The sequence below is a fragment of the Schistocerca nitens genome, chromosome 2 (genome assembly GCF_023898315.1).
Source record: "Schistocerca nitens isolate TAMUIC-IGC-003100 chromosome 2, iqSchNite1.1, whole genome shotgun sequence".
In the NCBI taxonomy this organism is placed as follows: domain Eukaryota; kingdom Metazoa; phylum Arthropoda; class Insecta; order Orthoptera; family Acrididae; genus Schistocerca; species Schistocerca nitens.
The window spans coordinates 311,897,415-311,914,957 of NC_064615.1; the positions used below are offsets into that span (position 1 = coordinate 311,897,415).

General features: G+C 38.7%; 1 protein-coding gene across 2 annotated transcripts in view; it reads left to right on the forward strand.

Annotated features, from left to right (window-relative positions):
• Positions 1-16,781, forward strand: part of LOC126236081 (sodium-independent sulfate anion transporter-like) — a 170,592-nt gene extending 153,811 nt beyond the window's left edge. For both annotated transcript variants that reach the window (XM_049945144.1, XM_049945142.1), the window contains exons 11-12: positions 964-1,117; positions 14,125-16,781. In XM_049945144.1, coding sequence (XP_049801101.1) covers positions 964-1,117; positions 14,125-14,312 — 342 coding nt within the window. In that variant the 3' untranslated portion in view covers positions 14,313-16,781. The remainder of the gene's footprint in view (positions 1-963; positions 1,118-14,124) is intronic.
• The last annotated feature ends 762 nt before the right edge of the window (positions 16,782-17,543 follow it).

Consider the following 17,543-nt stretch of genomic DNA (forward strand, 5'->3'; position numbering starts at 1 on the left):
CACATCCTAAGGCATAAAGGTATCATAAATTTGGTAATCTGGGAAATGTGATGTTTAAAAAGTGTAAAGACAGACCAAGGCTTTGTTGCAGTAAGGAGATTCAAATCGGTGTATGTTGCAGCAGCAGGGGCCTGCACAAGATAGACCAGTGTTAAGAATTGGAGCAAATCAGTCTTTGGCCTGAAAAAAGTGTAATATTGATTAAATAAATAAAAGAAAGAAGAAAGAGATAGTATTTTATGCTAGGAGTGTTATCAGAGCAAGTGGAATTTTTCCCATGCAGCTATGTTTCGGATAACACCTTTTTGATTTGTTTCATACTGCACATTGTAGAAATCTTTTGGTATGTAGTCTTACAGCACTTGCCACTGGTTTCTGTGTGTCTCAAAAACATTTACTGAAATTTGAAGATTTGGAACACATGAACATGGATGTAAGAGGTTAATACATGAGTCAGTTGTCAAATTGTGACAGAATATACTCATACAGCTAACATTAGTAATAGCCAATTTATTGCTTGAACAATATTCTTTCCAGTTTCTTGTACATGTAGGAAGTGGAATAGTGGCAATTACCAACAAGAGGGACACTTCTATCAAAGTGAAGCCTGTATTTGCATCATTTGTGCATTGTTTCCTCTTTCAGACCTCCCTGATTTTTTTAATCAGAATTATTCGGCTATGTCTTCAGAAGCTCTGCAGTACTAATGTTGAAATATCCATTTGTAACGTTGTGTTAAAGTAGTATGCCATTACACAAACATAGCAGTTAGAATCATGCTTAATAGAGAATTTTGAGATTTTTTTCTGATTGTAAATTTCTGTTTTCTTGGATTATGATTCCTCTTTGTTGGTTGTAACTTCTGTTTTACTGTATGAATTTCTCAAGTCATTGTGAGCTGTTACGATTAAAATGGTTGACACAGATAGACTATCTTACAGTGGGATGTCTCTCATTTTTTAGGGAATAGCAGCACTCATAGAGGATTTCAACAAAAGAAAACAGCCAATATATTTTCTAAATCCACACCCTGATGTTGTATCAGTTTTTAAGGGAGCAAGTCTGGAAGAATTTGTTCACATTTGCAGTGCAGAAGAGCTTGAACAGAACTTGAAAGGTAAGAATGCATGTATATTAGCATTTCCAACCATAACTGTTAGTAATGTAATTTCATGGACACTGTTTTATGCTTGTGTCTTTTTATTAATCTGAGTAATTCAATATTAAAATGAATTTTATATTACATGTTTTATTTTTTGGTACATACAAGGTATCCGTAGTTCAAGTTCTAGTTTCAAAATGTTGTAGAAAGAGAGCCGCTGCTCAGCATAATATCAAATTTGAACATCATATTATTGACGCAGGGGGAAACATCACTGAAAAAAAAAAAAAATTTACCATAGTTTGACCAATAGATGGCACTGTAAGTGTCAGACAGCTGTTCCTCAGTTTGTGTCAGACACACCCAACATAACTGTTTCCGTGAAGGGTCACATGCTACTGGTAAAACTCTTTCTCAATAATGGTGACTGTTCAACAGCAGCGCTGCAGGCATCCCAGATGCTCAAAGGTGTGAAAAAAGGTCTGCTAGTGGTCTGTAGAAAATGATTACAAAATTTGAAAAGTCAGGTTCTTTTGAAGTGCAGTGTGGCAGAGGTAGGAAAGCAGTTGATCCGACGTCTGTTGAAGATGTGGCCATAGAACTGCAGGAGGTGTCTAGTAGTGGTATGCAAACATGCAGTGCACGGGAACTGCCCTACTGTTTTACATGCCTATGAGCATGATGCATAACATCCTACCAAACTTCATGCAGTGCTATACATACAAAATCACCCATGTTCATGGGTTGGTTCCAGCTGTCATGCCAGCAAGACAAACTTTTGCACTGAAATTTTTTGCTCGCATGGAAGTGGACAATGAATCGCCATGGAACATTCTGTGAACAGATGAGGTCCGTCTCCATCTCCAAGGACATGTCAGAATGCAGAATTGCAGAATATTGGCAACAGAAAATCCACACACATCAACCCATACCACTTCATTCTGCAAGAGTAACTGTGTGGTGTGGGTTGACAGTATTGTTTACCATCGGGCTGTATTTTTTAAAGGAGATAAATCCAGGGGGTTCTGTTATCTGTATCATCACTGGTAAACGCTATGAGAGTCTTTTGCACACCGTCTTTCCAATGCTTCAACAGTATGGATGTGTGTTTAGGATCATTTTTATGCAAGCTAGTGCTCCTCCATACATTGTACAGTCAGTGAAGTGGCTGCTGCTGAGGCATTTAAGAAATACTAGAATAATCAGTTGTCATTCGCTGCAGCCTGGCTGAATATGTGTAACTTGTGGTTGTGGGATTATCTGAGAGATGTTGTGTTCAGTGTTACAATTGTGAATGTGGCATGCATAACACAACACAACACCTGAGACACTGCAGTCTGCTGTGGAACATGCTGTTTGTTGATTTCAATTTATGGTAGAAAACATGGACAGCATATTGAACATGTCTTGTGCCACTCTCACGACGATTTAGAAACTGTCGTTGTTTTGCTTTTTATGCGGTTTTTGGCCTCATGACATTAAAAACCAATTTTTCCCATCTGATGTGGCATGCCTTTGCCATGGTGGATGGGCTTATCTAACCAACAGCGCCGTAACTGTTGCCTGCCAAACTTGTGCAGTCATGCGAACTGAACAGTACAAATGGTATGATGTTCAACCCAAATCTAGTCATTGTATTGTGATTCATCTGTCATTTGCATATGTTAAAATGCTTACAGCACCATCTATTGGTTAATATTTTTCCCCCATTATGTTTCCCCCTGTGTTAATAATTTGTTGTTCAAATTCATTGTCATTCTGAGCAATAGTTCACTTTCTACAGTGTATTGAAACTGGAATTTTAATGATGGGCAACCTGTACATGTAGAATCATTATAGACAGTTACGAGAAATTAAGTGCTATTCCCATAAAAATAAAAAAAATATTAAAATGTTGTAAGTGGTGTTTGTGCTTTTCTTCTTAACATAGTAAATGTGATGTTCGAACACAAAGAAAATTTGATTATTTTTCATAATGAACTAAATGTCAGAACTAAAAAATAAAATCACTCATCCAGACAACAAACATCCTAGAGCAGATGTTTATGGACCATTGTACCTGCATATGATCTTTACCAAACTCAAAGCTGCATTCTGCTGCTATACTTTTCCTACTCTTCCGGACTCTATAGACCCCATACCATTTCAAGTGGCATTCCTTGATAAACAATATGATGGGACATGACTTACCCATAGCTTAGAAATTGTTTCTAGTATGAAAGTTCTAGTCCTCTGTGGAGAATTGTTGTAGCGAAACTCCCTGGCAGGGGCCTCAAGTAAAATATTTGTGGAATCCTATTGTTACCAATGTTTAAATTCTTGTTGAGAATACCATTTCAATGCAGGCACTTTTGGTTAGGCTTTACTGTGGTCATTTTTGATTTCAAATGAAAGAACAGATTTGCTATTCCGAGCCACAATATATTTTTTCCAGCTCTGAAAATCTCATGGAAATAAATAACAGATAACATTCAATTTCAGACAATGGAAACTCCAAGTAGGAATATCAACAATGTAGGAAAAGACAACACACACACACACACACACACACACACACACACACCGCACGCATGAAAAGCACATGCGACTACCAACTCCAGCACAGCCTGAGATGCTGAAATTGGTGGTTGTGTGTACATGAGGTGTGCTTGCTTGCTTGCTTTGTGTGTGTGTGTGTGTGTGTGTGTGTGTGTGTGTGTGTGTGGTGTCTTCTTTATGGTAAGTAGCAATCTGTCTTTTCCTAAATTGTAGATAACAGTGAACTTGTTGGAAGTTCCTGGTAGATTAAAACTGTGTGCCAGACTGAGACTCGAACTCAGGACCTTTGCATTTATTGTGCAAGTACTCTACCGACTGAGCTGTCCAAGCACGACTTGTGACCCATCGTCACAGCTTCTATTCTGCCAGTACCTTATCTCCTACCTTCCAAACATCACAGAATCTCTTCTGTGAACCTTGCAGAACTAGCACTCCTGGAAGAAGAGATACTGCAGAGACATGGCTTAGCCACAACATGGGGCAGAGTGAAAAATCTCATTCTGGAGTAAACTTGTTGTTTATATGACAAGTACACAGTTTTAATCTGACCAGAAGTTTTACTGTATTACTTTATGTAATCTGCTGTAGAGTTTGATTCATTCCAGAACTAAAGTGCAACAGAGTTTTAGTTTTATGATCCCACATGTAGTAAGTAAATAGCCTCTAGTTTGTGGATTATAATAACTACCTAGAATTTATTAACATCATTCATTTTGAAACTGTGTTTTCATTAATTTAAATCTACTGTTTTTAGAGTGCCTTCTCTTCAACATACTCTGTCAATAATCAAATGATGAACTTGCAGTAGACAAATTTGCTTAATTTGGCACTCCATTTTTTTAATAATATGGCTATTACCCGTCATAAGCGTTTAGCAGTTTTGAGATTTATAAGATGATGAAGTAGCTGATGAGAGTTCCCATATGGTTGTAATAACAAAATGTGGAATATAAAGTAATGTTATACCGCAAAATTCCTAAAAACATACCAACTGTGTAATGTATTAGAGCATTTCATGAGGAAATGTCTTTTGAATACCTTTCCTGAACAATGAACTTGTGATACCTTACTTCTAATCATTAAGTGCTTCATGATCATGACAGATATTAAATTATCTGAGTACAACAAGAAGTTAATTTTGTACGGATTGATTTTATGAAACCCAGCTGAGTGAAAGCCATCCTTTATATCACTTACATTGCCCCATGTTCTTCTTTGTTACATCTCTCTTCTTGCAGTTTTATTTATACAATGGCAATATTTCCATCCTATTTCCACCAAACTGTTTCTTATAGTTTTCTTACTTGAACCTGCCTTATGCATAGTTGCTCAGGTGGTTGAGTCACATCCATAATCAGCCTGTTGTAGTCTCTTTTACTTGGGATAACTTTAATTCTGTTGATTGTATTCCAAACTCTGTAGTAAATGAGATATGGCTTCACTCATATCAGCATAACTATAGCAATAATTTTGTGTGGCAACTGTTCTACAATCCATTTTTAAGAACATGACACAGACTGAAGAGAAGTGTATGGCCATAAATCACATTTTACGTTTGTTTTGCAAACTAAAATAAATTTCAAATAAATTAAAATATAGTCTCTTAGCAACTTCACCTACTCCACAGAAAAATTTCTTTTTAGGTGATTTATGTTCAAACAGATCTCTTCTTTTTATTTCCTGTTTTCTCTTCTGTTTCTTCTTTTATGTAAAATAACTCTTAAGTGGCCAACATGCCACATAAGAAGGAATTGAAGGTTTATATACTATCCTGATTTTGACCCACATTACAAACTGAATTAATCATACAGGAATTTAAAAAGTGATAACCTTGTGGGTTTATTATACACTCCTGGAAATTGAAATAAGAACACCGTGAATTCATTGTCCCAGGAAGGGGAAACTTTATTGACACATTCCTGGGGTCAGATACATCACATGATCACACTGACAGAACCACAGGCACATAGACACAGGCAACAGAGCATGCACAATGTCGGCACTAGTACAGTGTATATCCACCTTTCGCAGCAATGCAGGCTGCTATTCTCCCATGGAGACGATCGTAGAGATGCTGGACGTAGTCCTGTGGAACGGCTTGCCATGCCATTTCCACCTGGCGCCTCAGTTGGACCAGCGTTCGTGCTGGACGTGCAGACCGCGTGAGACGACGCTTCATCCAGTCCCAAACATGCTCAATGGGGGACAGATCCGGAGATCTTGCTGGCCAGGGTAGTTGACTTACACCTTCTAGAGCACGTTGGGTGGCACGGGATACATGCGGACGTGCATTGTCCTGTTGGAACAGCAAGTTCCCTTGCCGGTCTAGGAATGGTAGAACGATGGGTTCGATGACGGTTTGGATGTACCGTGCACTATTCAGTGTCCCCTCGACGATCACCAGTGGTGTACGGCCAGTGTAGGAGATCGCTCCCCACACCATGATGCTGGGTGTTGGCCCTGTGTGCCTCGGTCGTATGCAGTCCTGATTGTGGCGCTCACCTGCATGGCGCCAAACACGCATACGACCATCATTGGCACCAAGGCAGAAGCGACTCTCATCGCTGAAGACGACACGTCTCTATTCGTCCCTCCATTCACGCCTGTCGCGACACCACTGGAGGCGGGCTGCACGATGTTGGGGCGTGAGCGGAAGACGGCCTAACGGTGTGCGGGACCGTAGCCTAGCTTCATGGAGATGGTTGCGAATGGTCCTCGCCGATACCCCAGGAGCAACAGTGTCCCTAATTTGCTGGGAAGTGGCGGTGCGGTCCCCTACGGCACTGCGTAGGATCCTACGGTCTTGGCGTGCATCCGTGCGTCGCTGCGGTCCGGTCCCAGGTCGACGGGCACGTGCACCTTCCGCCGACCACTGGCGACAACATCGATGTACTGTGGAGACCTCACGCCCCACGTGTTGAGCAATTCGGCGGTACGTCCACCCGGCCTCCCGCATGCCCACTATACGCCCTCGCTCAAAGTCCGTCAACTGCACATACGGTTCACGTCCACGCTGTCGCGGCATGCTACCAGTGTTAAAGACTGCGATGGAGCTCCGTATGCCACGGCAAACTGGCTGACACTGACGGCGGCGGTGCACAAATGCTGCGCAGCTAGCGCCATTCGACGGCCAGCACCGCGGTTCCTGGTGTGTCCGCTGTGCCGTGCGTGTGATCATTGCTTGTACAGCCCTCTCACAGTGTCCGGAGCAAGTATGGTGGGTCTGACACACCGGTGTCAATGTGTTCTTTTTTCCATTTCGAGGAGTGTATTATACCAGTTAATGCCTGACATTTGTTTCAATGCCTTTTTCAATTGCTTCGTGATTTTTTGGAAATAGGTAAACATAATTGAAGAAGACACCTACATAGGCAGAAAATAAATAAAAGAATGATTTCTTCATCATTATATTATATGTGAATACATTTTTTCAAGTGCTTTGGGGCGTACAATATTTTTGGTCTTCCTGTCTTGTGCAAAACATATTTTTCAGCTGCCCCACTTGAGAGCTTGTAACTTATAACTGGCTATATGCAAAACACGGATTCTCCAGATTTAATCCACACACTTGAAGTGGTTGGCCTTGCGATTTGTTGATGGTAATTGAGAATGCTAGGTGTATGGGAAACTTTTGTCCTTTGAAATGAAATGGCATTTTAGAATTGTAGAGAGATGTGGAATGAGAAAATCTTCTCTGTTTGACTTGTTATTCAGAATTGTTGTCTCAGTGACATTTGGCATGAGTTTTTTGATGGCAAACCTGGTTCCACTGCTCAGTTGGGGTGGATTAATGTTGCACTTATGAATTATTGTTGCCTTGATTTTGTGTCACAAAGTATCACCGTTTTTCCAATGGCGCTGATCTTTCCATTGTTTGCAATTGCATCTCATAAATGAATGCATTTCTCTGAACTCAAAAATGATTTTTTATTTAATTGAATGAAGAGGAGATGTTCAGATTCAGTTTTCGCACACATCTACGATGTATTGATGAAACAGTTGATGGCAGTGCAGAGTGTGATTTGTTCCTTTCCGACTATCAGTGTGTGGTATGAATACAGGGTGTATATGACCTGGGACAACCGGGAGATCCGGGAAAAACCCGGAAATTTTTTCATCCAGGAGAAAACTGGGAAAACCCGGGAATTTTTTAGAATTCTGGGAATTTTCCATTGCTTTTGTTTTCAGTTAAATTTTTGTACTTTGAATGGTAAGAACTGATAGTCCGCAGCTCTTGGTCTTGCGGTAACGTTCTCGCTTAGCGCGCACGGGGTCCTAGGTTCGATTCCCGGTGGGGTCAGGGATTTTTCCTGCCTCGAGGTGACTGGCTGTTGTTGTGTCGTCTTCATCACCATTATTCATCCCCATTACACTCGGAGGAAGGCAATAGCAAACCACCTCCACTAGGACTTTGCCTAGTACGGCAGTGTGGGTATCCTGCTTCGTCCCCTACGCTCCTCAGAGTATGGGACATCATCATCATCATCATCATCATCAAGAACTGATACTCTAACAAAGGATATTACTGTATCCCACTACTGCAGAATAATACTGCAGCAATAAAACATGAACGAGAGAAAAAACAAACATAAAACTTCAAATTACAAAGGAAATGTGCAATATACAGCGACAAAACAGCACTCATACAAGCATCTGTCAACAGCAAAATGTGTCAAAGGCTTTAGGTAGACTATTCAATGCTTCGTAACAATAAATTGCCTCCAATGAGCATGACGTCACAACTGTTTACATTAGATTCGTTTTAGCAGTATCGAGCGGGATCATGCACATGTGCAGTTGAGTAGTACCTCCTCCTGCTTGTAGCTACAAAAATGTGGCTGTTAGCTGTGTAAGCAGTCGCAGCAAGCAGCAAGATGCTACCGGGAAAAATTTTAATGGAGCGCCCAAGCTGCCAGATTCATGCATGCGCAGCAGGCCCAGATCTGGGGGGTGGGGGTGGGGGGCAAATTAATATTCTTGAGGGGAAAAAAACCTTGTTTCACAAAGTGACTAGCATCCAAAGCATGTTAGACTGTCGATTTTTCATATGACTTTGAAACGCATTCCTGTCGGTTTTTGAACATTTTTGAACACATTCTAAGTTGATTTCTGAATGAATCGTAAGTTGATTTGTGAATGAATGCATAGTGTACATGATGTCTCTGTCAGGGGAATCTTCATCGCGTGTAGAAACAAACTTTTCTGTGGACAAAAGGGGCTGTACGAGCTGAGCAGAGTAAGGCTGAATGGATGAATGCCAACCGCTGTCTGATTGTGTGGTTGAATGGGTTTGCGAATGATGAGCGTTGTTATAATTACTAGCGAAATCCATAGATTCAGACTACAGGAGTGAAAATAAACGAATAACAGGTAAGAAAGATTACGTATTACCTTCTCGGTGTATCCAAGAAAATGAAATTTTGACAGAAAATTTTTGGCCAGATCACTATACTAGTAAGGGCCAGTTGTACAGTCCTTGGCTAGCAGCCGCATTAAGTTCTATTCTGGAAGAAGCGCGGAAAACGCGTTGTACGAACATGTAACAACGCCTGACCGGAGAATAATCGCGGGATAACTAAACCGGTGATTCTGGCAGAGTTAGTGAAGTTAACCTGCGAATAAGCTTTGACATTGGCAGGAATGGTTACAGAATTAGTGATAACAAGACTGTTTGTTAGAAAGAGGAAGGAGAAGAAACGGGTACATCACACAAATTATGGAACAATATGATGATTCCAAGTTTGTATAAAAATTTCGTACTACTACTTTTCGATTTCATACTTGAGAAACTGGAGCATATGAATGAAGTGTGAAACTATTTCCTAACGTAAAGCTTTTTGCTTGTAGTAGGTCTAATAGGCATTTGATATTGGTACATTGTAAATTATATTCTGTCGTTACAAAATAGATCATTTGTGCCAAAACAGTCTCGTTTATTTGATGTGTGTTACAATTGTTGCAATATTAGAAAGGCCTATTTTGTTTTATCTAACAGACAGTGACAAAATAGATGTAATCAGATCGGGAAACCACACGAGTCTTGGGTCCTATTTGTATTAACATCTTTTTCAGTATTAGGCAACGACATTTCGACTTTTCATGCAGCAAAACGTTAGACGAACTTTGAAGTGATAGATTCTTTCGCAGAAAGGAAAGCACATCATGTAAAGCTGTAGCAAGATTAGAGAGAAAAAATTCTAGGAGCTAAGGATTGAAGAAATGTGTATTGTCTTGCTTGTCTCATGTCTTTACTGGGTTTATGTGTCCTATATTTAATTTTATGTCGCACAAAGCAGCAAGTTGTTAAATGATAGGGAATAAAGAGTGCAAATTTTCTGAAGAGTTTTTTCTTTAAAAAAAAAAAAAAATGTGGGACAGGATGTCAAACCGGGCGACTGTAAGCATGAGAGGCACCACAGGACATTTTAATTTCCACTGACCTGAATAAGGTTTGATGGCATCTATTACAAAATATACACATTTCAATTCCACAGAGCGAAGTACACTTTGGCACATTTACGACCAAATAACATGTGTTACATTTCCTCAAACACATGTGTTTTATCCATCAAACTCTTCAGAAAGATGTGAGCTACAAAATGATCATATCTTTGAAAATTTGATTTTTTTAAAATTCGATTTTTTTAAAATTTTTGACGTCCTAGTGAGTGGCGAGGTATTGCCCCGGTTCGGAAATATCATAGATCTGGGGCTGATGGGCAGAGCAGTCTGAGTTACAGTGGGGAATTGGGTAGTCTCCACGTGACCCGTGTTTACATTTAGTGATTTTGCTGTTTCCTCTTCGTTTACTGCTCTCACGTCAAATGAAAACAAAACAGATTTCTGTGGCCGGGAGCTATCAAGTGAATTAAAATACATTTACATAACTACGGAAGGCTAAAATGTGTTACTAGTTGCAGATTTTATTTTATTTTCACCATTCTGACAGTCAAGCATTAATTGCCTTGCAGAACAATGAAGTCATTTTTTGTCGGTTTACTAAAGAAATTTTCTTTTGTTAATTTTTTCCGCTGAGGCAGACAATATATTTGAAACGAAGTGTTTAATTCCACACACTGTTCGCTGCATTTCCAGTGCACGTTTTCAACTTCTAGCATGTATGGCATTATGCCATAATAAAGAACCAAACATGAGATAACACAGTACTGGTACTCCAAGAAAATTTACATCCCGAAAACCACATTGAAAACTTGATATCAGGTCATGGCCTACTTCACTGTGAATCTGGACATACGAATGTGCACTCTAAATGTGCACATTTTAGTATGGGTCACGAAATTCCGATTCTCTTGGAGTATCCTCTGATGTCTTGTTTCTTTTATGACATAATGTAAGATCTTTTAATGTTTTACACGTACAAACATGCGGGCTCCCTACGACATCGTAGCTGCGCAATTGTGGTGATGCCTGTCATCTGGCACTCTCTGACAACTGCAGAAGCGAACCTATTTCTAACAGATCGCGGGAAAATATTCCGAATGGTGGTTTGAAAAGCGTTACCATCACAGTACCATTCTGGCGGTTACACCGGAACTATGTATGATGAATTTCGTAAGACACTGAGTGTTTCACTCTCATTTAAAAATCAACTCTTTGATGATGAGTCATTTAGATGAATTTTGAGCCCAGAAGATCAGAAATTTATGGCGTTATTAAGAATTTTACTGGCACATTTGTGTTATATATCTTAAATTGTCATACGCGCTTAAAAGACCAACATTCTGTGTGAAAGCTTAGCTTCTCTTGCAGCATATTAATCTTATAGACGAATATTACATGTGAAAGCTTAGTGTTTCATGTAGCAACACTATGTATATTAATTTAAACCATTAACTTTTTCTGTTTGTGTGTTCGCGCTACTTAACAGTGATGCTGCTATTGGTTGACTACATTACGTGTGCTAAGTTCTGAATAACCACTGTCATCGGCTGGTGAGGTCACGTGGCATGAGCTATGACTGGCTTACAAAAGCGCATCGCAATCTCGATTTCAATGCTTCGGAAAGTAACATGCGGTGTTTGGTGGAATTCGAATTTATACTTTTGTAATACGAAAATATGCAGCGTACATGTTGCTGCACATCAAAGATCTTTCCAGAATGCGTTTTTTCCCTGTGTTTAGTTTTTGATAGTGCTGGGAAATTCTACGCTCGTGTATAAAACCATAATCATTCAAAGGACTGATAAGTTATACAGTTCCGAGAGAAAATATACTGTCAGTTAACAAGGGAAAAGTATGTTTTCACCCGGGAGAAAGTATATTTTTAACCAGGAAATCCAGGAATTTTTTTCCTTGTCTGCGTATACACCCTGGAATAATAAGTCATTAATGATACTTTTTTTATTAAGCTCATCACGTGTAAATAGGAATAAGAGGAAAGAAGCAATTAGAAAAGTGTAAATCAGATATGCAAAAATGAGAAGGAATAGTTTTTTCTTTTAAATGACATGTGCAAGTGACAATGACTGCACTTACCTGCAGTTGAGGATAGTTTGCATAATATTGAAATGATATCTGTCCACCTTGTCCCAAAAAATTATGGTATACTGCAATGCATCAGAACATCAATGTTTTTCAGTGACACATACAATTGCTTTATTATGTTGGCGTAGAATGATATCACCCCTATCACATTCTTCTCCATGTAAAGCAATCACTACTTCATTGATGGTAGGTGTGTTGCAGCATCTGGCATGCTGTATAGTTGATGTTTTGTTGGCTCTTATGTGGACTGCATAATTATCTGCTGGCATGTGTTTAGTTCCTGTTTTTAACAGTTTTATCAGGGTGCTATTTTGGTGCAAAAAGTTTGCAAAGTATATAATATATGACGTCACTGAACAACTTGCACATCACTGTCACCCATGAAGAACATTTGTAGAAATTTATGTTCAACACCAGGAACTGGAACAAGTGATCCTACATGATGATATATTTGCCATTGAATTTTGAATGTTGTCATATATTGGTCTTTGAATAATTCGTCAGCTTGAAAGGAAACTATATTTGTGAATGTGTTGTAGAATGTGCACGAAATCAGTGGAATCACCTGAAAGCAATGATAACAGAGGTTCAAGTGGTATGTAGAAAGTCAGAAGTTTAACATTGCCATTTGTGGAGCACAGTCCTGGTGTTACAACATAGAACTTTCACGTACCACAATGTGCATACACTTTATCCATGTCAAGAATTATATCAACATGCTCTGTTGAGACCGAATAGCGTGGAAATGTTCTGCATCCACTCTAATTGTCCATTGCTGTGCTGATTCCAATGCACATGATCAAGTAGCTTGTAAATGATCAGCTAAATATCTGGCTATGCATTACCCTTCTTATTCCAAAGCGCGTGATTGAGCACCTAGCAAATGATCAGATAAATATCGTGCTGTGTGTTGGTCTTCCAGTTCTGATGTACGTGACTGAGCAACCCGTAAATGATCTGGTTTGTTACTTGCTTGCCAGTCCTAGCTTCCTTGAGAAGTACATAATTGCTTTCTATTTTTTTCCTGTCTTGTAGACCTACCAATTGATGCATGTTTAGGAGGCATGATCATTTTTACAGGGAGAGTAGCAGCAACTGTGCAAAGTTTCAACTTGGTCTGAACTAAATTATTTTGCTTACATGTGAAAATTGTTGTGTAGGCTACTCATATTTGTTAAACTGTTACACAGGACTACCATCATGTGAGAGCTTGCAGGAATCTCACCATATGGGAGACAAAAGATGAGACTTGCATTATTGTCTTTCTAACTGTCAGTTTTAATGGAAAACCAGTACACTGTTGCTGTAAAAGCTACACAGCTACAAACTGTCTCCAGACAATACTGATCGTTTTGCAAAAAGATGGGCATACATCGGGCCATTACTTTTTGAGATCATAACATTCTGAACAGACAGACGTACGTTCATTTTTTTCTGTATCTGGATATTCAAAGAGGTGCATTGTGGGCTCATTCTGTATAATCCACTGTATGTATTTAAACTTAGGTTTTCATTTTTAGTACCACTGCAGGGCATTGTATGTTTCTGTTCTGCTTACAACGCTATTCAGTGCAGCAACAGCTGCAACTACACTTCAAGGTGCCCCTCATATTCAGAAATATACCTTTATGTTTGGTTTGCTATAGGTACTGCAAAATCAAATAAATCATTTAGAACATATTTTCATACAAGACATAATGTTCAGAAGTTATGTGTAATCACACTGCATGCTGTAGAACAGAGAACACTACTGTGTTGTAATGTAATTAACACTTGTATGAAATTCTTGCAATTCCCTTAATCCAATGAAAATTAAATACAGAAAATACCCTTTTAATAGGAGAATAAAATTAACATGTTACATATGGCAACTATAGAACTGGAATTGACCTTGGATATGGTTTCCCATTTACTTCCATTAAATTGCTAAACAGTAGCTGATAAAATGTTTAATCCTTCATATTGATTTTCTTTTCTAGTAAACAACGAAGAATTCACGGGAGAAGAAGTGAAAATGAATGGATTTGATCTTAAAGAGGTTTCCATTACGCAGGATGGGAATACGTACTTGCCAGTACCCCGAACAGATGCTGTAGATGGCCGAAGACGCTTCAGCAACAGTGTACCACTGCTGACAGAACAAAACAGACAGTTTTATACAACATGAGACTGGAACGCCTAGTAAAACTACTTCACTAAAGCTGTCTCTCAAACACAGTGTAGATGCAGTCTGTAATTGCAGTGACTAATACTTTGCTTTGGAAAGGTGTTTTATCTCCTTATTTTCATCTGAAACGTTGTTCAATACTACAATGTTAATACCATGGCATAATTTTGAGAGAAAAATGTGCCATTTCACTTAAAGGGAATCAGTGCTGGTCCTTGACATTACTTTTACTTGAAAGCAATTTTATCTGTCAGCTTCTACAAAACTCATAAAACTTGTGTGGAACTCACTCACTGAAGTGAAAACATTTGAAAATGTTTCTTTTGTTTTATTTATATTTCTTAGAGTTAGAATGTTGCATTTGGAAGAACATATGAAGTGGATATCATTCTCATAACTCATATCAGTGTTGCTCAGAAAATATCATAAATGTTCAGCTGATTCCTCTCTCATGAGCTGAGGTGAACTCTTTTAAGTTAACCGAACACATTCTGTCACATCATTGCACAGTCAATACAGATGTGGCTCTTTTCAGCATTGCTGACATGGTGATGACCATTGCATTCAGTACAGTTAATGCTATAGAAACCACAGGCCATCTTATTACAGAATTAACATTTACCACCACATTTATCCACATGATGACTACGGAATTGGCAAGTGCTTAAAAATTTTTGTGAACATTCTGCTCATTTTATTTCAATAGTCTATGCTGTGGCTTCTTCAACTCATTCCTGAATTGGTCTTTATTCCAAAACACTATTTTATATTGATATTTTAATTCCTCCTTCCTGATTTTATTTGCTTCACTGGGACCATCTGTTTTTTCTGCTGGTTGTGCCTTCATCTCCTTTTTTGCAACTTCAGGATCTTTGGAAATAACCATCCATTGTTCTTCCATAATCAGAACTCAGTCCTTACTCATAACAAAATATTCAATGTCATGCCATTTTTCTTCATCACTAAATCTCCTTTCAGCATACATTTTTTTAAATTCTGATTTAACACTTCCCAATCTTGGTACCGCAAACTTGATAAATGGCCCTACTTGATTTAGCCTATGCCACTGTAAAATCACTTCATTCTCCAACAAAAGGTCTGTCCTTACCAGTTTCTGCTGCAGCAGGAGTTACACCATCACTACTGCCACTGCTGCCAGTATAGCAACAACTTTTGCTGATTTCTTTTGTAGTCATCCCAGATAGAGGTGCCGAATCTGTATGGCACATTCAAATCGTGGTAAACCACCAACAGCATGATTGTATCTCTGGTTCTGCCGATATTTTGTTGCAGCCATTTATGGCTTGTATGAAAATAATCTATCATGATGTACCATTGACTGCCCCCTGTACTGTGCAAGTACTAAATTATAAAGTACTGCAGGCAGTTGAAAGTATAAGAGGGTGCCAGTAGAGTGCCTGTTGGAATTTTGAAGCGTAGGTGAATCTTACAAAAGGGTCCAATATTCAGCTACTTTTCTGTAGCTACCTGAAGTGAGATATTAGTATGCTTACGATAAAAGTAAGTGTGTGTGTGTGTGTGTGTGTGTGTGTGTGTGTATTTTGTGACTGTAATGGTGTAGATTTTATTGTTGCAGTACTTGCTTCAGGCTGCATTATCCATTATTGTGTAGCATTCTGTTATTGATGTGTTCACTCCTTTTACTCTTAATAGGGAGTTACAAAGCTCTCTAGACTTTGTCCCATTCGGAAAAAGTTGAACTAATGAGTGAATATTGATGTCAACTAATTATGGTTGAAAAAAAACATGAGAGGATTTTTTTTTTTAGTTTGTCTTATTTGTGATTGTATTCAGAGGAATGAAATGAGTAGAGTTGTTTGGATATATGAAGCTTTTGTGGCTCTGTCTTAAAAATTCTTGAAATTATTTATTTTTTTCTTAATGCTAAGCTTCAAATGAAGATGTGACTAAACAGACATACCTGTTTTGTTACTTTGTATTAATTTTAATCTATGATTATTTAGTTTAATAATGAAATCTATGAATTTCATACTCTGAAAGACTTACCAAAGTTGATATAAGGTTTGTAACCTGCTAGATTATAGTAGTATGAAATATGTGTGTGTGTGTGTAGGAGTAGTATCAGTATCATTGTTGTTTCTGTTAGTTTATTGTGTGTTTCTTGTTATTCATGTATGAGAAGCTTTATGTATGCATTTATTGTTGTATGGAAATTGAAAGTTTGGTTATGTTTTATAATGTGCTCTATATAATTTTCAGTACAATAATGTGAGAAGTACCAAAAACGGGGGAGGGAGAGAGAGAGAGAGAGAGAGAGAGAGAGAGAGAGAGAGAGAGAGAATTTCATTTACAAATATTCGGTGTTTCATATTTTTGTTACGTTCACTGCCTTATATTTTATCACCTGTTTTTTATACACAAGTTTGATTGTTAATTTTGCTGTGCAAATTGTAAACAATTTTCAAGTGTGCAATAAAATACTTTTTCACTGACAAAAAATTATATCATTATACTATTGCCATGTATTGTCAGTTAGACCGTCAGCGAGAGCGCATCGCTAGCTCCTGCTACTACTAAGGCGAGTACACCATTTGCTTCTTACATATTTTACAAACAGCAGCGACTTATTTTCAGTTATCTGTGTAATTACTAGTTTATTTTTGTAATTTCTTGCGTGTTCGAGTGCTTACTAGGTAGAACCTTTTATTTCAATAACAGTGTAGTGTACAGTACCGCCATTGCTATCGACCGTTGTATCGACTCTCGTATCGTGCAGGCTTGTATGTTTGGTTAGAGCAGCTCAGTCAGTGTCAGTTAGACCGTCAGCGAGAGCGCATCGCTAGCTCCTGCTACTACTAAGGCGAGTACACCGTTTGCTTCTTACATATTTTACAAACAGCAGCGACTTATTTTCAGTTATCTGTGTAATTACTAGTTTATTTTTGTAATTTCTTGCGTGTTCGAGTGCTTACTAGGTAGAACCTTTTATTTCAATAACAGTGTTTTTGTACTTATTTGCTGCGCTTAGCTTTTAAATAGTTTTTCTGGGAAAACCTAGCGTAGTTTTCGCGTCTCGTATTTCAGTGAGTGTTTCTTGATTATCAGAGTAGCTCATCAGAAGATTATCTTGGGAATTTGTCACCGTATAGAGTAGGGTAAACATAGTCATGTGTAGGGACTGTGGTTGTTGTGAGCGGACGCAAGGAGAATTGGCCACTCTTCGGGGACAGGTGGAGGCTTTGTCTGTTA